The sequence below is a fragment of the Melopsittacus undulatus genome, chromosome 4 (genome assembly GCF_012275295.1).
Source record: "Melopsittacus undulatus isolate bMelUnd1 chromosome 4, bMelUnd1.mat.Z, whole genome shotgun sequence".
NCBI lineage: Eukaryota > Metazoa > Chordata > Aves > Psittaciformes > Psittaculidae > Melopsittacus > Melopsittacus undulatus.
The window spans coordinates 28,911,367-28,938,407 of NC_047530.1; the positions used below are offsets into that span (position 1 = coordinate 28,911,367).

At 36.7% G+C, this 27,041-nt stretch overlaps 1 protein-coding gene across 1 annotated transcript in view; it reads left to right on the forward strand.

Moving 5' to 3' along the window:
* Positions 1-2,967: 2,967 nt before the first annotated feature.
* TRIP11 (thyroid hormone receptor interactor 11) overlaps positions 2,968-27,041 on the forward strand; it is a 34,933-nt gene continuing 10,859 nt past the window's right edge. Inside the window, exons 1-15 of the mRNA XM_031049323.2 lie at positions 2,968-3,709; positions 6,059-6,135; positions 7,211-7,321; positions 8,397-8,672; positions 9,910-9,978; positions 10,697-10,862; positions 12,546-12,911; positions 13,533-13,573; positions 14,591-14,797; positions 15,879-18,908; positions 20,318-20,458; positions 20,655-20,848; positions 22,372-22,535; positions 22,861-22,964; positions 23,303-23,402. Of these exons, the coding sequence (XP_030905183.1) occupies positions 3,571-3,709; positions 6,059-6,135; positions 7,211-7,321; positions 8,397-8,672; positions 9,910-9,978; positions 10,697-10,862; positions 12,546-12,911; positions 13,533-13,573; positions 14,591-14,797; positions 15,879-18,908; positions 20,318-20,458; positions 20,655-20,848; positions 22,372-22,535; positions 22,861-22,964; positions 23,303-23,402 (5,185 nt within the window). The 5' untranslated portion in view covers positions 2,968-3,570. The remainder of the gene's footprint in view (positions 3,710-6,058; positions 6,136-7,210; positions 7,322-8,396; positions 8,673-9,909; positions 9,979-10,696; positions 10,863-12,545; positions 12,912-13,532; positions 13,574-14,590; positions 14,798-15,878; positions 18,909-20,317; positions 20,459-20,654; positions 20,849-22,371; positions 22,536-22,860; positions 22,965-23,302; positions 23,403-27,041) is intronic.

Below are 27,041 nucleotides of genomic sequence, written 5' to 3' on the forward strand. Positions count from 1 at the left end.
GACATGGATACATGATTATGGTGTTCTGGTAAGACCACTATATGAACTGTTAAAAGAAACCTCTCTCTTTGGAATAGACTGATTCTGTAGAGGAGGGCTTTAAAACAGAGCTAATGAGAACTGCAGCTCTGTGACTTCCAGATGTGACTAAATCATTTTGGCTATATTCCTATGAAGAGGGAATAGCTTTGGTCCTTGCTCAGAAACTAGGACCCTATAAGAAGACAGTGGTGCATTTTTCAAAACAGCTGGATGAAGCAAGCAAAGGATAGCCCAGATGCCCAAGAGCTGTGGCTACAGTTGTCATGAACATTGAAGAGGCTTGCAAATTTACCTTGGGACAAAAGATTACTGTACTAGTGTCTCATGTTGTATTAGCAGTTCTGGAACAGAAAGAAGCCCACTGGTTATCTCCTTCATGGTTTTTTTTTTGGTTTTTAAATTTAAGCTGGTGACTCTGATCAGGAAACTGGAAATAATTTGGCCAATATTGAAGCCAAACAAGAAGCTGAATCCCTGATGGCAAACTAACAATTGAGAAATCTAAACCTAGATATTCAAAGGAGGATAGAAAATTGATTGAAGATCTCAAAGGACAGGAAAAAGGGGGTTGGGTTCAGATACATGATGGGCGAATTTTAATTCCCTGTAATCAATTCTGGAAGATACTTCAGGAGGGCAAATAAATTTTCCTGAGTTACCGAGAACAGGTTACCAATATTTGTTGGTGTTAACCGATACTTTTTCAGGGTGGTCAGAAGCATTCCCTTGTAGAATAAATAATGTAAGACAAGTAATTGGAACATCGTTGTATGATATACCTTGTTTTGGAGTACCAGAGGCAATTTCTTCCGACCGAGGCTCGCACTTTAGAGCAAAATAGTTACAAGAAACTAGCAAAAATTAGAAGCTGATTGGCAACTACATGTACCATACAGGCCCCAGGTCAGTGGGCAAGTAGAAAAGATGATTCATCTGATCAAAACATCAGACTGGTAAAATATGTCAGGAAATAAATTAATATTGATACCAAGCCTTACCACTGGCTCTATTAAGGCTTTGAACTAAACCTCGGTCGAAAGAAAAGGCTAGACCATGTAAAATTTTATATGGAAGACCATATGGGGTCCAACAGGGAGTGCCTCTCCAAGTGGGAGAAGAAAACCATGTGGCTGGAACTCGAAGCAGAGGACTGGAGAGTCCAGTACATAATATACAACCTGGAGATTATGTATACATAAAATCTTTCAGACCACAGAGGAAGAAGATCTCGAACCAAGGTAGAAGGGGCCGTTCCAAGTATTACTCACAACTTTCACTACTATCAAAATTAGAGAACAAAGCGTCTGGATTCAAAAAGGCTCCAAAAGCTCCCTGGAAAATCACATCGAACGGTAATAACAGAAGGGCAGTACAAGTGCTGCACATACTACATGAAGCTTGGCCTAATTAGGTGTATACCCGGCTGCTAGTGTCCGTTTGGTGTACACCCACAAGAGGCAACAGGCATCCTGTGGTTTACAGTCACAGGGGACAGTGAGCATCTTGTGGTTTGGGTCCGCAAGACACAGTGGATGTCTTGTACAAAAGGTTTTACGCACGAGAGGCAGCGGGCGTCCTATGGTTTACAATCACAGGAGGCAGTGGGCATCTTGTGGTTAGGGTCCTGCAAGACACAGTGGATGTCTTGTACAAAAAGGTTTTAGGTGTAAAACAAGAGGCAGCGGGCGTCCTATGGTTTACAATCACAGGAGGCAGTGGGCATCTTGTGGTTAGGGTCCTGCAAGACACAGTGGGTGTCTTGTAGAAAAAGTTTTGTTTTTTAGGCAGCAGGCATCTGGTGGTTTGAGTCCTGCAAGATACAGTGGGTGTCTTGTAGAAAAGGTTTTGAGGATTTCAAAGGTATGTGCTGCATGAATGTAATCTGACCATTCTGAATCAATCCATGCTAAGCTGGGAAAACTGCAGGGGAATATGCAAAAGCTTAAAATTGTTGGAAGTGGATTGGATGAGGAGTTACTGAATGGTTCAGAGATATACTTAACCAAGGCCTTCTCCAGGTATAATTTTAACATAGATAGGTCTGTCCTAAATAATAGAGTAAAAGAATTTACTCACTTTATAGAAAAAGGGGGGACTGATACACGGGTAACCAATGTACAGGGGGGTAATACAGAAAAATTGTACAAGGGAGTTAAAGGAATTCCTTTGCTTAAACAAAAGTGTTGTCTGTCTTAAGTACCTGCCATTGCCATCTTGCCAAGGCAGTGATTACTGCTGGAGGGGAAGAAACAGATGCTAATTCTACTGACAAAAGCAGATGAAAGGTCCTGCTGATAGGCGGCAGGAGAGGCAGACTGGGTGACCAAGCCTTAAGACCATGACAAAAACACAGATGTTTGTTCCTACTGATAAGCGGCAGGAGAAGCAGACTGGGCGCCAACTAACCCTAAGTCCATGTCTGAAGATTAAAAGGTGTAAAGGTTAAGAAGAGGAAGACTCATTTACTTCATCTTGAAGACCCCTGCCCACAGGAGGAAGACTCATTTACTTCATCCTGAGACCCCTGCCCATGACCAGAAGGGGCACTGCGCAAGTGCAAAGGACCTTCTGGCTCATTATAATACGAAGCGGGGGTAGATAATACATATGTATAGGCGGATTGAGCAACCTCATGTCTATGTATACCTTAAGAGAATAAATGTAAAGGGACAACAACCCTGAGGTGTGCATGCTTTGCAGGAGCTATCCCCATGCACCTCAGCGCTGAATAAAAGCATACCTACTTTACAACTTTAACTAGTTGTGGAGTCTATCCGCGTATCAGTAGCAGTTGAGTATTGTATTTTGTTAATGACACATGGCCCAAGTATGTGTACATTAGTGTTTGTGTTAGTCACAGGGCGTTGCAAGCCGAGCTCCAAGCTCGGCTGACGTGTCCTTCCACAGGACAAACCGGCACAGAGCCCGGCGGTAGCTCCGCGGTTCTCCCAGCCTTTTACACATACGAGGATTGACTGATCTACTACGCGCAAAAGTCGCGCCGGCCGTGCCTGTTGGAAGGGTGAGCCCAGCGGCATAAGCTCGAACTCAACCACACGGCTCTGTGTTTGTCCCTCTAAAAGCAGACACGCTCCAACCCCACCCGTCGCCAGCCCCTCTACACGCCGGCGACCCAGCCTCCCCCTCCGCCTACCAGAGAGAAAACACCGCAGCTACTCCACCTCTATCCCGGCATCCTCCGCTGCCTCGCAAGCGTCATCGCAGGCGCGCGGGCGCTCTAGCCGGCTGTCGCTTTTGATGGTGTTCTGGTGGGGGTGTCATGGCTGCCGCCGAGGTGGCAAAAACAGGAGCCGGGGGAACGAGCCCCTGAGCCGGCTAGTGCTGGGAGGATGCTTGCGGCGCTGCGGAGGTGTCAATGAGACCACTTTGCTGAGTTGGCAGCAGGAGCCTTGACCCTCCCTAGAGAGGAGAAGGGAACAGGAGGAGGTGATCGCCCCTGTTTCCGCGGGAGCCAGCTGCTAGCTGTGAGGGCCGCCTGCCCGGCGCGGGGCTAACTGAGCGGTGGTGATGGCGTCGTGGTTCGGCGGGCTGGGTTCGGGGCTTGGTCAGTCCCTGGGGCAGGTGGGGGGCAGCCTGTCTTCGCTCACCGGCCAGATCTCCAGCTTCACCAAGGACATTCTTCTGGAGGGCGCCGAGGAGGTGGGCGGTAAGTGCGGCTGAGGTGTGGGCCAGGGAGCAGTGGGGCGGGGGGTGTCCGTGTGTTTGTGTGTGGTTGCTGGGGCAGGCCCTGTTTAGTGTATACTCGCTAGGACAGGCCCGGTTTCTGGAGGGAGCTTTTGCTCCGGCCGCCGGTTTGCCCAGGGCTCGGCAGTGGCGGAGCCTGCACCTGACGTCCTGCCGGGAGCGAACTGAGCCGTCCCGGTACGCGGCTTGGCTCTTTACGGGAGAGTTGCTGGTTTTGCTGGCTGTGTTTTCGTTCTTAGTCAGTTCCTGTTGATCTCAGGATCTGGTGAATAGACAAACATATTCCCAGCCTATAATAGCAAAGGTTAACCTTTCCTAGGTTTATTATTTGGAAGTTTCAAAAAAGAAACTTTTTTGTTACAAGTTGTTGAATAAAACTAGATGATCTTAAGGTCCTTTCCATCCTTAACCATTCTATGATTCACAACTATGAAGAAGAGAAGGCTGTGTGGAGACGTCATAGCAGCTCTCCAGTATCTGAAGGGGGCCCATAGGGATGCTGGGGAGGGAATTCATTAGGGACTGCAGTGATAGGACAAGGGATAATAGGTTAAAACTTAAACAGGGGAGGTTTAGATTGAATATAAGGAAGAAATTCTTTACTGTTAAGGTGCTGAGGCACTGGAATGGGTTGCCCAGGGAGGTTGTGAATGCTCCATCCCTGGCAGTGTTCAAGCCAAGTTGGACAAAGCCTTGGGTGGTATGGTTTAGTGTGAGGTGTCCCTGCCCATGGCAGGGAGGTTGGAACTAGATAATCTTAAGGTCCTTTCCAACCCTAACTATTCTATGATTGCCCAAGTATTGTAGCAGTCTTGTTGGCAAGCTGATGCTACTGGTCTTATTGATAGGGTTTTTTGGTGTACAGGTGAAATGATACAAAGGGAGATATTTTTTTGGATAACTGCAAGGTTATCTTTTTTCCACTTTTCTGAAATACTTGCTGAGAATTGTTTTAAACTTCAAAATTCCATATTAGTTTAGTTTGGAAGCTGTGTAGTCATCTATTGTGTTTACTTTGCCCTTTTAAAAGAGAAATTGAGATTCTGATACACACATTTGTGCTTTAGTTTGTTTAAGAGGCATATGCTGATGTTCATTAGTTACTTCCAGATGTACTTGACTGCTAGATACTGCTGTAAATGACTTCTGTTTACTAAAAATTTTAGAGTAGTACATTTTTATGGGCTACTAGCCTTTAAGGTGTAAAAATCTAGTGGCATTTAAGTGCTCTTCCATAAAGACCTTTACATATTGTGTGGCCTAGAGAGCACTTCAAGCAGTTCCTTACATTCTTAGTTTTAATTTTCTAATGTTTCCTATTTTTTAATATTATCCCTTACATCCACTGCTTTGACTGCCATCTGAACTGATGATAGTGTTTGTTGGTTATAGGCTTTTAACATCTTCCATTTAGCAGTTTTCATGGGGGGATTGTTGCTTCTGCAGCACTTGAGCTGCATCAGTTTTAAGTAGCATGTAGGAAATTATGAAATACTGTATTTACTTGAAAATTATATTTATTTCAAGTAACTGTCAAGCTTGTTTTATAGTCAGTCAAGGGTGATTTCTCTTTAAGAAAATGAAATGTAGTGTTTCTAGGCATTGAAAGATGTGCATGGGAGAAGTAAACATTTCCTATTTGAGGATTGTTGATCATTAACGGGAGAGTGTCCCAGGACAGAATTATGTGGTTTTTTAGTTAGGCACACTGATATGATAGATAGTGTCACCTCTGTAAATGAAAGTGAGTCCTGTGGGGGGTTTGTGCCTTCATGAGGGAGGCAGGGAGGGTGTTTTGTTGTGTAGGTTGTTTTGTAGATTTTGTTAGGTTTGGGATTGGGTATTACAGTTTTTTGATTTTCTTTTTGTTTTGTTTTCTGAAAATTTAGTTACTGTTGTGTCTGTTTTGTGGAACTAATTCTTGTTTTGAAACTTCACATGAGAATACTGGGAAATACACAACTGTCATATCAGGAGCAAAGTCCTATGTGAAAAACAGTTCGGTGACATGAAATAGTCAAGCAAAGACTTTTAATTTCCCTTCTTTTAAAGCTTAACTCTGTTTTTCTATATCCTTGTGATCTGACTTAAAGTCTAGGTAAGAGAGAACTAAATTACACTCAAAAAGACTTGGGCTTGTGAAAAATAATTCTGACGGTGTTCTGATAAGAGCAGCTTTTGATATTTACCTAAGAATGAACATCAAAGCAGTGTAAAGTAAGACACTTGTTAATAACTGTGGTCTTAATTGATATCTATTTAACAGACTAAAAGTAGTTTAATAAAAATGAAAATGTTCACTTTCTTTCAGATGCAGCAACAGAACTCCATGTGTCCAATTCTAGACTCAGAGAAATAGAAAGTATTAATGCAGCACAAAAGCTTGAAGTAAGAAATTTTGGAACACTACTGTAATTAAAAACAATAAATAAAATTTGTTCCTTGTAAAGTTGAAATATAGCACTGAATGTGCTTGTCTGGGTAAATCTAGAAGAATGTCAGTGTTAGAATGTGGCTTTTTATTTACTTTTTTTTGTGGGTGGGGGGAGACATCACAGTTGGGGGCACATTTGTTTATTGGAGTATGTGTGTGGTGCATGTTTTCATTTTTCACTAAGTGCTGTGTCCTGCAGCTGTGCCTACTTACCACATGGGCTTGGACTGCAGCAATAGTCTTGGCTCTGAAAAGCTTGTAAATGTGATAGTCTTAAGTTTCCATAAATTTTGGCATTTTATAGGTGATCATATATAAAATCAGATCTAGAATGCCTGGTTATGCTGGACAGCATGTCTCCTGCAGCAGGCAGAAGACAGACCATGTGTGCTCTCTGATGCAGTTCTATGCCTGTGTTGCCCTACTGTATGTTGGTTTTGACGTAACTGTGGATGCATGTGCTCTCCCAAAACTGCTTAAAAATCCCATGTGCCCTTGAGGAAAGCGACTTAGTGTACTTTTACAAATGACTTGTTGGTTTACAGCCATAAATAAAGTCGTAAGACCAACAACTTCCATGTATATCCTCAGCCCTCAAGAGCATTGAGAAGTTAAGATAATGTTTTGGGGAAGTAACTGTTCCTACTTGTCCTTTTTTAGATTCTTGCCATCTGCTCTTGAAGAGTGTCAGAGAGAGAATACATGATTGTGTGGATATTAGCTCTGATTTGTGTTTGTGGTTGTTCTTAAATTCTACTGATGCGTCATGCTAAGATGTAATTCAGCCTTGAATTTTTCTTGCATTTACCAAAAACCTTTTTCTGAAATGCCGTATAAAAATGGAAAGCTTTGTCATGAATGTGATTTTGGACCACACTTGGAAGTTACTGTTGTTTGTTGTGTGGTTTGAGTAAAATAACATGAGAAATGTGTATAATTTGATTTCTTTACTGTCCAGCAGATTCGTGCTTTTCTTATTCTGTAACAACTGTTCCAAATTTACCAACATTAATTTCTCATCTTTGCTAGAATGAGAGATTGAAAAAAGTTTGTAGTGATTTAGAAGAAAAGCATGAAGCAGCAGAACTTCAAATAAAGCAGCTATCTATAGAGTACCGAAATCAGCTTCAACAGAAAGAGGTAGGATACAGAGTGAAATATTTGAGTAAATATGCCAAATAAACTTGTTTAATCTCTTTGTTATGATATCTGTTCTCTTTCAGTGGAAGTATTGGTCACAGTTTCAGTTTCTTGGTTTGTTAATGTAGACACTGGGATATTTAAGACATATATTGTTGACTTCTGTAATGTAAGCAGAGCTGCCAGGAGAAAGTTGAGATGAGGAAACTCCAGGAATGTCATGCATGTATCAATTTCTGGGTTTTTTTATGTGAGAAAGAACACTTAAACTACTTTGTATTTCTGATTTAGTTATCTTTAAGGAAGGCAATAGGAGCAAATTCTTATTTGAAGCAGTTATATTGTCTGTAGATACCATATTTATTTATCTTAATGTATACAGTTTCATGATCTGAGAAGTGTCCCTGTGTGATGGAAACATCAGCTGTATAGTCTATTGTGTACCGTGAGATTTCATAACATTTTAAATGAAGACAGTTGCCAGTATGCCTAGAATTACACAAAAAAAGTTTTATTTCTGCTGTATTTATAAATGCGTGTGGGAACTAGAGGAAGAAGAATTCTGAGATGTATAGAATTCTGCATATTAAATACAGTAGCAGAGTTGTTACGAGAAAATTGCATGCAGCTAATTTCAGTTTGTTGTAAATAACTAAATTTTCCAAAACATTAAGTGTAAAAGAAATTGAATGTAATATAAATGTGGGAGCATCATATATTGGTTAATTTTCATATTTGAATAACCTCGTTAATTTTTTTTTCAGCCTGACTCTTGCTATAGTACCGAAGTACCTTGGCTGCTGAAAAAAAAAATCATCACTTTTACTGAAACCTCACTTAACTGTTAAAACTTGTAGTATGTATCCATGTGGGGGATACTTTGTAAACATCAGCTAAGACTTCTCCTTTAGGAGAGAGTTTGGTTTTGTTTTTTTCATTTTTGCTTTAGTGGAAGCAGTCAGTTATTTGTGCTGGAGACAAATTGTCTGGTTTGTTCATATTTCATAAGATTACAAGAGACAGAGTGTTTATTGTTGTTCTTCCTGAAACGATACGTTTTATTCTGTATTTTCAGGTGGAAATCAGCCATCTAAAAGCTAGACAGAATGTGCTGCAGGAGCAGCTGCAGAAAGTACAGACGGCTGCTCAGTCTGCACAGTCAGGAGCTGGTGTTGTACCACCAGCCACTACCTCAGCTTCGTTTGTTCCAGTGGCCAGACATTCCTCAGGGTTTGAAGGATATGACATGGATTTTGGAGATATAATCTGGTCACAGCAAGAAATAAACAGATTGTCCAATGAAGTTTCTAGGCTTGAATCTGAGGTTGACCACTGGAAGCAGATTGCACTAGTGAGTATTTCCTCTTTTTCTTACTCTCCACTCCAAACTAGTGTTTTCATTGAATTTGGTGGGTTTGGAATGGGTCTTCTGAAAGTTCATGTTGTACAATGTCTAGAAGCAACATGATTTGATGAAAAAGCTGAAACTTAATTACGTTTTCATCATTTTGATGCTGTCATATGACTAACATTCAGTTAATAACATCCACTGACTAACTTCCAAGTGCTTCATGATGCTTTTATGCATAATTTGTCAAGTTAGGGTGTCAACGCAGGAGTCACGGACAACGCGGAGACGATCAATGTGATCAAACGATTGCCAAACTTTATTAGATACAGTGCTCTTCTTATACCCTTACACCCTTATGTAACAGCCTTGGATACTGAGCTCTAATTGGTTAGTCTAAAGGTTACTAATGTTTACAAAGCTAATGTTTATAACTTGTTATAATTGCGGTTAAATACCTTACTCTAAAAATACAGTGGGAAACTACAACCTTGTCAGAGATCATTCTCTGCACGTTTTCAGTGGAAAATTACAGAGGCCTAACAAGACAATTGACGTTGCTTATGCCTGCCAAAAATCTTCTTACATTACAGTAACAAGGCTCAGGGTATCGGGATCGCTCACTACGTGGCCTTGGCTCTTTAAGAATTCACACATTAGGGAAAGGGCTTTATAAACATTAGCCTGTGCTACTTCAGGGTTTAATTTCCATGCAGCCTTTCAGAAAATAATTTTCTTCTCCCTGGCTCTGATGCTGACTGTTTATTGACAGTATAATACTGTGATAGTTGAATATTTGCATACTGGTTTTACTTACTCTTCTCTTAGTCCTTGTTATGTCAGTTGTTTCATGATCTGCTGAGACAAGAAATAATAGTCTTTCAAGCTGTTGTTCGTATGAGTCATTGTTTTTCAAGCTATAGCCTGATTTCAGAGGTATACTTTTCTCAATTAGAAATATTCAAGTAAAATTAAGAAACCCTGTTGTATTATTACGTGCAATAACACCCACTACCACAAACTCTCACATTTTTCCATATAATAATAATTTTAAAAAATCAGTGGAAAATAAAAACCTTTCAATTAAAATGTCTTTTTTAAATCAAATTTATAGTAAATTTTAATTTTTCTTCACATTCCCTTTGTTTTTCTACTTCGAGTATCAATAGAGGAAACACATGAAAAATACACCTCTTTATCACAATTTTCACATGGATATGTGGTTTTCTTCTTTTCTCAGTCTTCCAAAGTGCAAGGGACAAATGATGCTGAACAAAGTGAAATATGCAAACTGCAAAATATTGTTAAGGTAATATGACAACTTTGACAAGCTAGTCTCCTCTTACACTTTATTCTTGATGGTTTTGCATATGATCACATGACTTACGAATACAGTTAAAATGTTTACAACATGCGCACTTAAATTTTCTCAATTAAAAACATCTGTGGGCTTGTAATATCACAGTAATATTTCAGTCAGCAATACAATATTTAAAAAGTTATTCTGAGAAAGGGTATTTATGTGAACTTGTTCAATGTAGTACGTAAGCGTAAAAGAATTACATTGGTATTTATGAGGGCAAATCACTTTTGGAAGCTGTTGATGACTGACTTATGAGACTGAATTTTAGATACACAAAATAATTTCTTCTCCGTTCTCAGAAACATCTTACTTTTTATCATTGAAGATGCAGAATATGCATTTGCCTGTCATCCTTAAAAGTTGCTAGAAATGTGTCCTACTGTATCCACAGTTGTAATCTCTCTACTTTAGTATTTGCTGTGGTGTGGAGCATGCTGTTGTGTGGAGCATACTGTTGTGTAAATGTGTTTTTAAAGGGAATGTTTTGTTGGTTTGTTTTTTTTTTTTAACATGTCGAAAGACAAGAAATGTGACTTCTATGAGGAATACTTTAATAAATCTTTAATTTTACTATGGAAAATGTTTTTATTTCTTTAAATTTGTTTTTCTTTTTTAAGCTTCTGTACTGTATTTTACTATTCTGTTTTTCTAATTATACTTTTAGGAGCTCAAACGGAATTTAAGTCAAGAAATAGATGAACATCAACATGAACTTTCAGTGTTGCAGGATGCACACAAGCAAAAGCTAGTAGACATAACTCGTCGACACCGAGAAGAGCTAAGTGAATATGAAGAGCGAATTGAGGAACTTGAGAATCAGTTACAGCAAGGTCTTTCTTACCACATACTTTCTTTTATAATGTACAGTGAATTTTGGTTAAAGCGTCACATATGTATGTAATGGTGTAATAGGTATCAAATACAAGATGTTCAGGAATTTGATTTTCAACTTGATTTCATCTTGATGTTTAAGGCATGTGTCCTAGTATCTTATATTCACTCTTGCTGGCTTGAACACTGGAATGATGGCATTTTATCTTCTGATATATACCAGTCTAGAGGGTCATTTTCTATACATATCAAATGTGCTCCAAATCCTACACTTCCTGTTTTGGGTTTTTGTTATTTTTTAACCTTACACTTGAATGTATATGTGGACAAGACAGACAAAGTTGAAAATAAGAAAATCTTAGCACAGGAGTAATTTTGATGGGAAGTACTATATGCCAATTCAGTTAATTGACAAAAGTTCAAGATTGACATAAGGACCACACTTCAGTCTGCAGTGTAACTAGATTGTAGGAGAAGCTTAGTAGTTCTCACAATATGCTTTTTATTGTCTTGTAGGTAATTTCATATTCTATAAAAATAGTTATGTAAGATTTCCTTTAGAGGCTTCCTTGCATGAATATGTAAGGTTTTCCTGGAAACATCTGTTTTATTATGTGTTAAAAATTGGAATTCTAAAGAGTATATATTCTCATTTTGGAAAGAGAGATCCATTCCCTTCTTGGAAAGAAGGGAAATATTTTCACAGCCTCTTAATCCCTAAAGTAGTACTGTTAGAGAATTTATTTCTTAAAATCAGGTGCCTGTTAAGATGTAATCTTTTACTGTATGTACATACACCAGCAGAACTAATTTAGTGAAGTTAAAGGGAGGAATCCTGTATCTTTTTCATTACAAGTAATCTGTAAAATAAATACTGCTTAAAGCTTTTGAAGACTTAAGAGTATTTAATTTTTTTTTTTGTTTGTCTCTTTGACAACATTATACAGACTGGGTCAGGAGGAAATGTTTGAACTTGTGCTGAAGTGAATTCATAAGCAGCATGCTTTCATTTAGCTTTTTTTTTCCTGTAATTTCTGATTATGCCTTTTTATACTCCCGACTTTTCTAGAAGTTACATTGTGATAATATGGTAGATGACTGAAAACATCAATTCTGCAAAATGAGATTTTTTTTTTTAAATAAATACCTCTGTGTTCATTTAGCAAATGATATACTAATATGTAGCAAATAGTTCTCTATAACAACCATTCAACAGACCTTTGAAATTTAATTAAAATTTTAACAGAGATTTTGCATCGGGCTGAATTAGATGGGGTTTGATTAAATTATTCTTAGAAAATTAAGGGATTCCGAATCATGGTATACTAGATTGCGTCATCTCCCCACCAGAGGGATAGGGGTCAAGTTTATTTTATTTAAATGTCAAAACATACACTGTTCACAACACTTTCAGTTTTAAAATTATTTCAGCAATAAATACTGCACAAGGATGTGTAAGTATTTGAAAAGCTGCATATCAAGCCAGTTGTATGTATAGCCCTGCTTCAAATTTTAATTCTATTTATGTAAGCTTTCTGTTGATGATGATTATCAAGTCTTTGGTTTAGATATCTCCCTCTGTCAGAAGAAGGGGTAGAAGAAGAAACTCAAGCAAAAGATCTGCAGTGCTGCCCATTTTGGTTAATAGTTAAAATTGCTAACAATCTTTTTTTGCTTTTTAGATGGTGTGAGCAGTAATGCCATGGGTGGCTCTAAAATTAGTGAACAGAAAAAAAATGCTCGGAGTTTAGGAGGAGGGAAAATAGAAGAGTTGGAGGTTGTAAAGGACCAAGAGGATGAAATAAGAAACTTAAATCACAAATTGTCTTCTGCTAAAGAAGAAAACAAAATTCTTCTGAAAGAGCAAGAATTGGCAAAAGTAGAAAAGATCCAAATAATGCAAGAATATGAAAATCTTAAGTCTGAATTTAGCAAGCTTCAAAGTGCTGTTGCAGAGCAAGATGCCCTCCTGAAAGAACAGAACAAGAAGCTCCAATCAAAAACATCATTACCAGAGGATATTGTCAGACTACAGCAAGCACTGTTAGGTACTAAGATGATGATTATTTTATTTTTTAATTTAATAATTTTTAGTAAACCTTCACAGGTTTTCACTTTTAAAGCTCAGATTTTACTTTAAGAATTTGGAACTTAGTATGAGAATGCATATCTTTTGAAAGTTACTGCTTTAGAACAGGGTTTTCTGTTGAGGTAAGGCTAAGCTGAAAAGGAGACATAACTGGAACTAGCATGATTGATTATCATAGGGCTTTCTGATTAGGTAAGTAACAATAAGAAGTTTCTTGTTTAAATTCTAGAAGTACAATTTTGGTAAATACAATCTATTGCTAATATCTTCTCCCTAAAGTAACACAAACTTCCCTGTTTAAGAAGTGTATCTGTATGTAGAAAATCTTTTAATATTGCATAATTGATAACACTGTAGTGCCAAAGTCTTCCTAATGTGGACTCAGTAGTAAAAGCAATGCTCTACTTTGTGGTGGTGGTTGATGGTGCATTTCAGTCTACAGCACTGATGAGTATAATCTCAAAATACTATGAAACTATTTCCTTCTGAGCAGCAGAGTGTTGCTGGAGCAAAGTGGGAGAATTATTTTTGTTGTTATTTGGAAAGTGGTAAAATTCTGTTTTTTTTTTTTCCTTTATAGAAGCAGAAAATGAAATAGCAAGACTTTCAAGTTTAAATCAGGTAAAGCAATTTCTAAATTAAGCCAATAAAGTTTGTGTAAACAGTAACTGATGGAAAGCATGTTCTGGCACTCTACATTTTTGGGAGCATATACACTTCTACATTAATAACCTTGTAATCAAGGAAATAATTGTAGATTAATTCTGGAATTACATGTGGAATTGAGACAAATGACACGTTTTGACTTCTGAAACGCCATAGTTTCTCTGTTAAAGAACTAGATTTCCACATATCCATTGATACTTAAGCTGCTGTAACATAAATTTTGAAAGTATTAATAGTATATTCTGTAAAATTTGTCACTTTTGACCTGTTTGGCCCATTCAGTTTTGATACTATCAGCTTTAAAAAGCTGTTGTCAGCTGTAAAATACTTCTCTCCTTACATGTAGTACTCTAATAATAGTACATTCAGTTTTACTGATCAAGTTAATGAGTGGAACAGTCTCTGGAGCACACCTTTAGAGCCTGGCAACATTGACTTTGTGTTTTATAAACTCAGGCTTGAGAGATTTGGCTTAGTTTACTTTGTATCCAGTAGCATTTCTCGGCTGGGGTCTTGTGTTTTGCATCTGTTGAAGAGTTCCCATGGCATTTTTCATAAGCCTGTTATTCAGGTGTCCTTTATAAAAACTTCCTGTCTCACTATGCAGCATACTACACGTTTAGAGTATCTCTTGGATGCATAATAATTTATCCCAGCTGTGGATCCATGCCTCAGGGGTGGATATAACCTTGTTTGCCACATGGTGGCTTTTTGTGCAGAGGCTTGTAAATTACAGTCCTGTACTTAGTGATGAGAAAATAAATGTCTATGTGTGAATGGTAGAGACAAATACTTCCTGATGAAGAATTTTTAAGTGGCATAATATTAATGTAGGTCTAAAGATTCTAACAAAAAAAGGGCATATTTTACTTTTAATTGTTGAAGGGGGGAAATAAACTATTTCAGATCTGAAGAGGTTATAAGTTTCACCAAGATAAAGTCTAATATTTAGATTTTTTTTTTTAACTTAAGGAAGGACTTGAGAAGGAGCTGACAAGTTCACAACATAAAAATGAGAATATTCTTTCTGCATATGCTGACGATCAGAATTCAGAATTAAGTCAGTTAAGACAAGATTTGGAAAGGAAAGAACATGAATTAAATGAAAGTATTGCTGAAAGAGAAACATTAATAGTCGAGCTGGAAGAACTAGACAAGCAGAATCAAGAAGCTACTCAGGTAATAAACACTGCAACTATTTATTGAACTGCTAAAATATTTAGATTTGTGCATGTTGATCTTTGAATGTAGATAACAGGGAAATAGAAGTTATCCTCCGAGGCTCAAAAAAAATATTGGGACCATCTTAGTGCAAAATTCTAAAGTGCAGGACACCCACTTATTATGGATGAAGAAATAATATGTTGTGTCGGCTGTTCATAACGGATGTCGCTTCCTGAAGTCCAGTTAAATATTACTTAATTTTTTACTCCTTGACACTTTTGACAGATCTTATCCTGCTAATATTTAGACCTCCGTCTTATGACATTGTGCATGAGTTATTTTTTAAAACTTTTTCCTTGTATTATTTTTAATCATATTGAATAATTAAGTTGCTTTATTACAGGTTCTTTCAAATACGAGCATGTGTGGGGCAAAAAAGGTCACTGACTATAACCAAAATGGATGATAACCTTTTTGTCACTCTTCTGATATATAGGATCTGTAAACATCCAGTTGCAAGCCATGTGTTTTAGTACTGGTTTACTTTAGGGAATTAAACGTAAATTTTTTTTCCTATGAAATGTATCTCAGCAAATGTGTTTAAAATTAAGCATGAATAAGAAATTGAAAATGGAATATAGGAATAGGCATTCTCTTCCATAATTTGTTATTTTAAATTTAGTGCCACCCTGGTTTTAAGGAATGGATATATGATGTATACCCATTCCAACTGTCCTGGCAAATTCTGATGGTTCTTTTTCTTAGGTAACTGTCTTTTTGTTCCTTGATTTAAGTAGTTATGATTTTTATTCTCGAAGTGTAATCTATTCCTATTTGATTATTTGATATGTGTTTTGAATTAAGTTAGCATAGACTAGTTGATCATACTTGCCACCTGACCTTGGCAACTAGGAAACAGTTTTGCTTCCTCTCAGGTGTGGGTTTTTTGTTTTGGGTTTGGTTTTTTTTGTTGTTGTTGTTGCTCGAGGGTTGGTTTAGGTCTGTTTTTTTTCTTTTATTGTTCAGAGGATAAAAATGCATACATGCTTCAGCTGGTTCTCCTTTCCTAATGAATTCTTGTTTATGTACATTTCAGCATGTGATTACACTGAAAGAGCAGCTGTCAAAGCACCACATGGAAACTGATAGTGTCATCAACCAGCTGAAATTTGACTTAGAATTTGAGAGAAATAAATTATCAGTATTAGAAATGGAGAAGATGGAAACTATTAAGGAGCTGGATATTCAGAAAGAAAAACTAAGCCAATGTTCATATGCACTTAATGATTTGCATATAAGTAAGCAGCAGCTTCAAGATAATATTAAAGATCTTCAGGAACAATTAAGGAAAGCCCAGGACTGTAATTTTCATCACAAAAAAGAGGTCGGAGAATTGCAGCAGAGACTAAAAGAAAGAGAGGAGGAACTTTCTGTATCCTTGAGCAAGTTAACAGAAAAAAGGAATCAGGAATCCAACTACACTTGTCAAGATCTGATTCTGAAAGAAAGAGAAGTAGAAATTGCAAAACTACAGAGTGACATTTCAGAAAATAAACAACTGAATGAAGAATTAAAGAAATCTCTGTCAGATCTCAGAGCAGAAAATGGAAAGCTTATGGCAGCCACTGAAGAGCTAAAACAGGAGTTAAATAGTGCCATTTCTGAGAAAAATAAAGTTTACTTGGAAAAAGACACTGTTGTGGAGGCTTTGAAAATGGAAAAAAGACAGTTGGAGAGTGAATTAAACCAGGCAGAGAAGAGGCTTTTGGAACAAGCACATAAGTATAAGCAGACTATTGAGGAATTATCACAAGCACGGAGTATGGATACCAGTTCCTTGCAGCTTGAACATGAGCGCCTAGTTAAATGCAATCAAGAGAAAGACTTCAAGATTGCTGAACTTAAAAGGAGCATTGAGCAGATGGAAATTGACCATCAAGAAACAAAAGAAATGTTGACTACTAGTTTAGGAGGACAAAAGCAGTTGACAGAACTCCTTAAAGAAAAGGAGATATTTATTGAAAAATTAAAAAATCAAGCCTTACAAGTGAAGCAGGAACTTGAGGAATGTATGAAAGTTTCAAAAAAGCAGGATGTCTTAAAACACAACTTGGAGGAAAAAGACAGAAGTCTTGCAGTCATGAAGGAGGAAAATAACCATTTGAAAGAAGAACTTGAACGCCTTAAGGATCAGCAAAGCAGATCTATGCCTGTGGTTGAGCCTAAAACTTTAGATATTATTATTGAACTTGAAAGTGAGGTAACACAGTTAAAAGTAATAAAGAATAATCTTGAAGAAGAAATAGAAATTCTCAAAAAAACAATAGAAGATCAGAATCAAACAACAGTGCAACTTCAGGAGTCTTTGCAGGAGCAAAGAAAGGAAATAGATGAGTCTAAATTTCAGTGTGAGCAAATGAATGTCACACACGAAAGGCTTTCTTTAGAGAAAGATGAGGAAATTAAAAATTTACAGAAAACAATTGAACAAATTAGAACTCAGTTGCACAAAGAGAGACAAATTATTCAGACTGATTCCTCTGATCTCTTTCAGGAAACCAAAGTTCAGACTCTTAATGGAGAAAATGGAAATGAAAAGCATGACTTATCTAAAGCTGAAATTGAAAGACTGGTAAAAGGTATCAAAGAAAGGGAGATGGAGATTAAGCTTCTAAATGAAAAGAATGTTTCTCTAAGTCAACGAATTGATCAGTTGTCTAAGGATGAAGTTGGCAAACTTACTCGTATCATTCAAGAGAAAGATTTGGAAATACAAGCTCTCAATGCTAGAGTTTCCTCAGCTTCCTCTAGACAGGATGTTCTTTGTCTTCAGCAGCAGCTGCAAGCTTATGTTCTGGAAAGAGAACAAGTACTAGCGGTTCTAAGTGAAAAGACAAGAGAAAACAGCCAGTTAAAAACAGAGTATCGTAATATCATGGATATGGTTGCTGCTAAAGAAGCAGCGTTGGTAAGGTTGCAAGAGGAGAATAAAAAGTTGTCTGATAGATCTGAAAACAGCAGTCAAGACATGTCTAGAGAAACTATTCAGAATTTATCCCGTATCATTCGAGAAAAAGATATTGAAATAGATGCTCTAAGTCAAAAATGTCAAACCTTATTGACTGTCTTGCAGACATCCAGTACAGGTACTGATAACGGACCAGGAGGTGTTAACAGTAACCAGTTTGAGGAACTTTTACAAGAACGTGATAATTTAAAGCAGCAAGTAAAGAAGATGGAGGAGTGGAAGCAACAAGTAATAACCACAGTTCAGAACATGCAGCATGAGTCAGCTCATCTCCAAGAAGAGTTACACAAGCTTCAAGCACAAATTTCAGTTGAAAGTGACAGTAATTCAAAGTTGCAGGTGGATTATAATGGCTTAATTCAGAGTTATGAACAGAATGAGAAAAAGCTGAAAAGTTTTAGTCAGGAATTAGCACAAGTTCAACACAGCATAGGACAGCTTTATAACACCAAGGATCTTCTCTTGAGTAAACTTGATCTGGTAACACCATCTGTGACGATGGCTTCCACTGTTTCACAGCTTTCAGGCATACAGCACAGTGCTCCGGAACTACTCAGTGACGAGGCTAAACTCCTTCAAAATGAGTTGGAACAACTGAAAAAAAAGCTGCAAGAGAAAGATTCAACTATTAGAACTCTTCAAGAAAACAATCAAAGACTATCTGACTCTGTGGCTACAGCATCAGAGATTGAAAGAAAGAATCAAGAAGGAACTGAGTCGGAGATGAAGCAGATCAAAGAAAAACATGATATCTTACAGAAATCACTTAGGGAAAAAGACATATTAATTAAATCTAAAAGTGACCAGTTACTTTCTGTCAGTGAAAATCTTAGTAATAAAGAGAATGAAAATGAGCTTTTGAAGCAAGCTGTAACTAATCTTAAAGAACGAAATTTGATTTTAGAAATGGATATTAGAAAACTGAAAGAAGAAAATGAAAAAATAGTTACACAGTCTAGGGAAAAAGAAACAGAATTCCGAGCACTTCAGGAGACTAATATGCAATTTTCAATGATGCTGAAAGAGAAAGAGTTTGAGTCTCACTCAATGAAGGAAAAAGCTCTTGCTTTTGAGAAGCTGCTGAAAGAAAAAGAACAGGTATGTGCCTTCATATTTATGAATGTTTTTCAAAATTAGTGACATGGTAATGCATTTTTGTGTATATGTAGTCATCAAGTATTTGCCTGAAATCTGTTTGTGACTCCCTACTGCGTTACACTACAACAAAAATCCTACCTCTGCAAAGTTAAGAAATTAAAAGTCCGCAGGTGAGTGGTTTACAATGTTACCTGTTAATTGTGCAGCTATAAACAACTTTTATTTCATTTGCTTGGTAATTGCTCATTTACTATGCAGCTGCTTAATATTATGCTTTGGCCCTGTTCATGAAGTGCCTTATATTATTTTTACTATATGGTGCTCAAACTTCTGCAGAGTTGTCCAGCAGAACTGATTTTCCAGTGTGCTTTCCTCTAGTGTTTGCTATTCCAATGTGGTTGCTTCACAACATCACTGTGAGGTGAATGGACTTCCGTGTCTTACTTTTATAGTTACAGAAACTCCAGAGAAAAAAAAAAAAAAAAGATGAAAGATCGGATAAGCTCAATTCGTGGTTTCTTCTATACAATTTGACAAATGGAAATATTGCCACTTTTTTCAAAATGTGTATTCAGAGAAAAGTTGCAGTGGCTTGTAAATTACCTTGTATGTAATTTGAAGAAGCATCAGTTTTAAAAGAGGCAAGAATTATGTGGCATCATTGATACACAGGTCAACAGCATGTTGTATGATTTACTGCTGCTGGAGTTAACAAGTAATTTGTCAATTGCCATTTCTTTTTGAGAAATAGGTATTAAGTACAGTGCCAAAGTCTTTCTATAGTTTAACAAACACTTGACAGCAGAACTCCAGGATGTAGGTGCTCTGAGAGTGAGTATGTCTTGGTGGGAGACTTTTCTGGTAATTAATTCCAAACACATAATTTTCTTTTTTTTTTTTGTTGTGATTCATTAAAAGCTAATCTTCAGGAGTGAGGTCACCCTATAGTTTATTTTTTTAAGATTTCTTTATGTGTTAAGTTGTGTTAAGTACAGGCAAGTTGACCTGCCTAGCCTGATGCTTTACATATGCATGGCCTAATAAATGGCTATCACAACTAAGAGATTTCAAACACCAGGGGGAAAAGTGAAGTTTTCAAGTATACAAGTGGCTGAAACACTATGTACATAATACATATCTCATCTAAAGATAGGTATCCATTTGTTTGCAGCAGTCAGTTAAGACAATGCTTCTGTATAGTGTCTTTTAATGATAACTTTGTCTTGTAATATGTGAAATAACTTCAAAATAATATTTTCCCCAGATGTTGTTTTGTGTTGTAAGGCCATGAGCGTCTTGCCCTTTTCCTTGTTAGATCAGTATTGTCTTTAAGCTCTTTTGGGCAAAGACTGTATCTCCTTTGGTAAAACTGTTTGCCATGCTTGAAATGCATATTGTGTCTTCAACAGGGCAAGACGGGAGAACTGAATCAACTGTTAAATGAAGTTAAATCAATGCAGGAAAAGGCTGTTACTTTTCAGCAAGAAAGAGACCAAGTTATGGTAGCACTCAAACAGAAGCAAATGGAGAGCAGTGCCCTGCAGAGTGAGGTACAACACCAAATAATTTACAGTTGCAAGAAATAAAAGAAAAATATTTTCCGTATTATTTTTGATAACAATCACTTGTAAAAATAATTTAAAATCTATCCACGTGCAGTGTGCTTCCATTAACATGTTTTAAATTTCCTTAAATTACTGTTATGAAAGGTGATAGTACAAGCAACTTAAGGTATGTTGTGCACAGTTACAGCATTTGCGTGAGAAAGAGCAGCGCCTAAATCAGGAGCTGGAGAGGTTACGCAATCACCTTCTAGAGATGGAAGACTCCTACACGCGAGAAGCTTTAGCTGCGGAAGACAGAGAGGTCAAGCTAAGAAAGAAAGTTTTGACTTTGGAAGAAAAACTTGTGTCCTCATCTACTGCAGTGGAGAATGCCAGGTAGTTTTCTAATTTGTACAGCAGTAGCATTAGCTCTAGATACCGCAGTTAGCTAGACTGGTACTTGATGGCTGTTTTTTTACAGAATTACCATTCTATAGCATGCTAAATACTTGAGAAAACAAAAAGATAAGAACTTTCATTACTCTAAATCAGAAAGGTGATATGAAATCTACTTGACTGCAATTGAGAATTTAAGGAAATACTTGTCCTTTTAGTAGCAACTATTGAAATCTCACATGTATGACTGTGCTTAGAACTAGAAACAGCAAAAATTCCTCAACCCATCAATCCAGTTGTCTGTTAAAGAAGATGAACTTAACTTTCTTTTTCAAGTCAAGGCTTCATTCAATTTGAACTAGTTTTATTTTATGCACTTCAGTGCACAGATATGACTGTCATGGTTTGTGAATTGCTTTTGAGACAAGTACACATACTTTATACCTGATACCATGGAAGGTATATACTGCTGTAAGATTTTTTCTTTTTAGCCTGTGTAAAGTAAGATGCATTGAAGTTCTCACAGGTAAAACCTGGGAGGCTAGAGCCAATTGTGATTATGGTAAATAAGTAAAACACCAGAATTTTCATCCAGAACAATGAAAACCCAGGTATTAAAATTCACGAATGCTTATCTTGACTGTTTTAATACTATTTTATTTAACAGACTGTTGGTTACTTCAGGCGCTAGAATGCTTTTTTGATCTTGTCAAAATGAACAGTTTTTTTAATCAAAAAGTAAAAAAAAGTATGTATGTAGCTGAAGTCTTCATGTACTAAAGATGGATTCCACTCTTAACATTCTCAGTAAAGAGATTCTGAGTTGTGTAGAATTTGTTGTGAAAAATTGTGGAGAAATGGAAGAGTTGAGAGAAGGCTGTGTAAAAACCGTGCATCAGAAGGTTTCTTAATTCTTCATCAAACTTGTCAAATAACTTTTAAGAAAAATAGCCTGTGTGCCACCTGGTAGGTACTCTTTCAAAAGACTGGCATAGGAGTAAGTCAGGTTCATAATACTTTTGCATAAGAGGAAGTGAAATGGAGCATTCAGTGGTCAGTATGGAGCAAAATATACTGAGTTCTTGGAGCCTGGCTTTAAAAGTAAAAAATGGTAGAAATACCTATTGATTCATCTAGAAATTGAAGCAGATAATTGGCAAGATACAAAGGGTTTTTTTATTTAAGATAATGTTACAATAATGAATAACAAAGAGTAGGTTTTTCTTTTTCTAATGCACTTCGAACAAAACTAGGGGGGCTTTATTGTAAAAAAAATTTATTATCAGACTTACTTAAAATCTTTTGTTAGTAGGTGGGATTTTTATCTTTTGGTTGGTTTGATTTTGTGGTTGTTTTTTCGCTTTGTTCCAAAGAGGGACTGGTGAACAAAATTTGCCTTCGTTTTTATAAATTGAGCTGAAAAATTAAAGGTAGGGTATTTTTGCTGGGATTTAATTTTCTCTGTGACTACTTCTGTTGTCTTAATAAATATTTTATTAAATAAATATTTTATTTTCATGAAGTCATCAAGCTAGTCTGCAAGTTGAATCTTTGCAAGAGCAATTAAACCTGGTTTCCAAGCAGAGAGATGAAACTATGCTACAGCTCACCATCTCACAAGACCAAGTGAAGCAGTATGCATTGTCACTAGGCAACCTGCAGATGGTACTAGAGCAATTCCAACAGGGTAAGTTTTGACAAGAAATAGCAAAGATTGCAGCAAGTATTTTTCAGCTGGCATAGTTACCATATTGTGGTGCTTTTTAAATATTAGTTATCTGGTTTCCTTTTTGGTATCTTGAATTTCAGAATCTGATGTCTGTCAAAAAATTATAAGGAAACAATTCTGGCCCTGTCAAAACTGATGTTCAATGTCCCATTTAAGAAATTTGAGTTCCACTTCTACCTCATGAAGGCCAGATTTGATAATTCTGAGGTTTTTGCAGTCATGTGTCTCGGAGTTATGTGCTGTGAATTAAGGTTTTGTTTGGCTTTGTATTTTTAACCCTTAGAAGAAAAAGCTATGTATTCAGCAGAGCTGGAGAAACACAAAAAACAGGCTGAAGAATGGAGGAAAAAAGCGGAGAACTTAGAAGAAAAAGTTGTATCACTACAGGTGGGCTGAATAATGAAATTGAACTGTATGAAACTGAATGGTAATTCTTGAATGAATTTTTTGTTTTTAACCACTGTGTTGAGTGTAACTGTCTAAGAATGCATTAAGTTACGTAATTATTCTCTCTTCCTTGGAAGAGAGGGGGGCACTAAAAGGTTAGCTAAGTAACATTCCTCTGCTGACCATCAGTTTACTAAGGATATTTACAACCCAGTTATTCTAAAGAACAGATGATGTAAGTCTCTACATCTGTTATGTTTGATCTATGTTGTATTAGCATAATTGTGGTAATGGACTCCCTTGTTTCTCTTTTTGTCTCTTTCCTGACCTCTATTCAGGAAAGTTTAGGAGAGGCAAATGCTGCACTGGATGCAGCATCAAGGCTTACTGAGCAGCTTGACATCAAAGAGGAGGAGATCGAAGAACTTAAGAAAGAAGGTAACTACTTCTTTTACATTCCAGTCAGCTCTGGTGACAGTATAGTATTTCTAGAAACTTACTGAAATTCATCTCCTATGAGGAAAAGAGTAATTCTGTGCCATCTTTAGAGGTTTTCGCTGGTTATAAAGCAAAGTTGAAGAAGAACGTTTACCTTGTTAGGGACCTTTCTCAAACAAAAGTCCCATATAGTTGTGGGGTTTTTTGTTCCTCTCCTGTCTCCTCCTCCCCAGTACTAACACCCTTAATATAGCAATGAAAAAAATGTCATTTTAATATGTGTATAGTACCAAATGTTGCCAGACTTTCCCCAGTAACTAACTACCTTGTTTGACGTAGACACGGGAATACAATCGGGTAGAGAGAAAGGGTGTGCTGTTGGCAAGAGATGTAGAGGGAGCAGTTCTTGCACAGATGTGAGACTGAAGAGATTATGTGGAAGATCTTGGACATATCTTTAGATTGTATTTTTAGCTCTCTTTCAAAATAAACTTCCTCATTTCTGATATTTTGAAAGATACCTTCTGCATTGCTCTCTGTACTCTAATATTTGGTGAATGTCATTACAAAATTTGGCTAGATGGCGGAGTTTGCCTGAAGAAAGTTTTGAAGAGTATTTATAGTGAGGGTGGTCAAATGTTAGACTAGGTTACCCAGAGTCATGGACTGTCTATCCAGAAAGATACTCAAAATGCAACTGGCCATGGTCCAGGACAGGCTGCTGTAGATGATCCTTCTTGAGCAGAGGGTTTCAGACTAGAGGTCCCTTCCAACATAAATTTATTTGATTTTGTGATTCTGTGAATATTTTGAGGTATGGTTTTGTGTTTGGGTTTTTTCATGTTGAGCATTAAAATTATAGGAAAGCCTAAAAAGACACAGTAATCTTTTACTAAAAAACAGTGCCACTTCAGTGTATTTCTCTTTTATAGCCTTTCACTATTTAGTGTAATCAAATGGAAAAAATGGAGGGTAGCTTCTGTACAGTGTATTTGAATATCAAACATCAGTAAGATTTATAAACTGAGACATTCACTTTGAGATGACAACATAGTTATATGAGTAACATAAGGTCAATTTTTTTTCCCACTACTGCATTCATTTTAGTTTTCATGAGAAAAGTGTCATAGCATTAGCTAAAGTAGGATTTAGAACTAATAATAGTTCTGGATTTCTGTACTTACATCTTAGCTCTGACATGTAATTTTGTCTGCAGTGTTCCATTAAACCAAGAGAGAAAGTTAACTTCTCTTTATCTAGTTCCATGACGGTTCTGCTATAGGTGGACTTATTAACAGTACTGACTGCTGAGAGGAATATTAGGCTTTTTTCTTTTTTTGTTATTGTCTTCATGTATCTTTCCCTTCTCTGTTTTCCCAAATGAGCTCTACTTCGTTTTTCACTCTTTATTGTGTGGGTCACCATATTTTGCTATTACTGCAGCATCCTCTGCTATGGTCAGACTTTCACTGAGCACACGGGATAAGTCTAAAACCAGAGGAAAACTTGTGGTTGGTCCCTGACGCATCTCTAGAAAAGGAGTTTGAAGAGCAAAGATTTGCTTATTCTCTATGATTACTTAACAGATTTTACTTTCTTGGGTTTTTTCCTCCATGTCTGGGGAATTTTGAATGGATGACTTTAGTTCAGGTTTGCTGGGGCAAGACCTGGAATGTATCTGCTGGGTGTGGTGGTAGCTCTTGCCCTGAACATACAGAACTAATAATTGCTTTTTATTTTTAAATAATGATTTATCTTACTCTTGAGAGAAATAATATTTTTTAAGCATACTTGCTTATGATCATGTAATTGGTGTGTAAAGTCATTTGAAAGTCTTCACAACTGGAGCACAAACTACTAAAAAGTTATGACTTCTCTACTATATAGTTGAATGAATAAGTTAAGTACTCAAAATTAGTTGTGTCTAAGTACAATTTGGCATCCAAATAGGAATGCTTCCTGAGTTCACATATTAATTTTACAAGCTAAATTAAATTTCAAGCTGCTGCATGAATGTACAGCTAAACACATTTGGTTTTAAATTGATGTATCTGTATCTTTTTGCCTTGCCACAGACATTCACAGCAGAAATTTTCAAACACTATGGATGGAAATTAACTTTGGCATAGGCAAATCTAGTACTCTCAATTGGGAAGCTCTTTATTACTGGTTAATTTTGATTGCAAACCTTTGCGTATGAAAGCAGGAGGGATTTGAACTTTAAGGGGAAATGGAATCTCAGTATTTTATCAAGCTATGTTGTATTGGCAAGTGATTTACTTGTTTAAAAAAAAGTTGACAGAATGGTTTTATAAAGGAAACAGCACTTTAATGCAGTTGTAGAATAAATCATAATTTTTATTGAGGAAAAAGAAGACCACTCAATTTTCTCTATTTACACAAGAAAACATATAATAGCTTATTGAAAATTGTCCAAACACATTCCCAGACACTGTTTTGTTGGCCAAATCTTTTGAAGGATTTCTTTATGGATTTTTTTGGCAGGAGAAGTTTAGTGGAAAAGTATAAGATGTACCAGATGCAGTTTTCTGGATTACCATAAATGGTTAACAAAATATTGGAGGCTGTTGTAAATGTCTGGTTTACAGCAGTCCATACTGAATTTTGGCTCAGGTCTTTTTTGTTATTCAGTCTTTTCACATAACACGAAGTACGTGTTTGAGTCCTTTTCAACTCTTAAGACTCTATTTTAGAAGGAAATATTCCATTTTAAAAATATGTTTAATGATGAAGTTACGTAGCCACTGTGGATGGAATATAGCTGTATAGCTGTCCATAAAAGTTGGTCCTCTTATGAAATTTTTTTGCCAGGAAAAAATAGAAAAATAGAAGACAGCAGTGACATTTCATCTAAATTATTGATAAGTTTGTTCTAAAGTTTATCATGTGAATAAAAATTGAAAAGTAAACTTGTGATTATCTTGCTTTGTTAGAGCAGCAATAGCAACAGCACAGGATTTACTTGAAACTTATTTTCAGATTTTGGTTTTTGTATCTTTCTGAGACATAAGTAGTTTAATTTTTTAAGGCACTTTTACCCTGTGGAGACCCAAATAAGAACTGAACTTCCATATACGCTCCTACTACTGTTAATATCCCATAATTATATTGCAAATGTTTTTGTGGTCCTATTTAACCACATTTACAAAGTAGCATAATTTTAAGTAACCTGAAACCTTGAAAGCATAGATTAATTCTCTTGTGCCTCTCACCCTGCTGTTTTGAGAGAGGGGAATGCTGAAGGGCAGTCATATTATTGGAATGGATTTCAGTGCATGTGGATGTTGTTGTTAAATATATATTGTTGTATAATATGTATATATTTGTTTGGTTTTTAACTGGTTTTGCATAAGGAGCTTAATCCTTACGTTACTTGAATAAGAATTTTCCCAGCATGATACTAGTTAGTTTGTTCTACTCCGTACTCTCTAAAATTTGTATTTGTGAAGTAAAATGTCTGTATAAAGATGTGGAGCATCTGAACTAGGTAGTATCCATTTCACAGTTGAGCTCTTTCATGTAGACCCATGAAAACTCTGTGCAGGTTCTAATTTAGTTATTGGTGTTAGTTGAGATCCATGTTGCGTCAGCATAGTTGTGGCATGCATTTATTAAAAT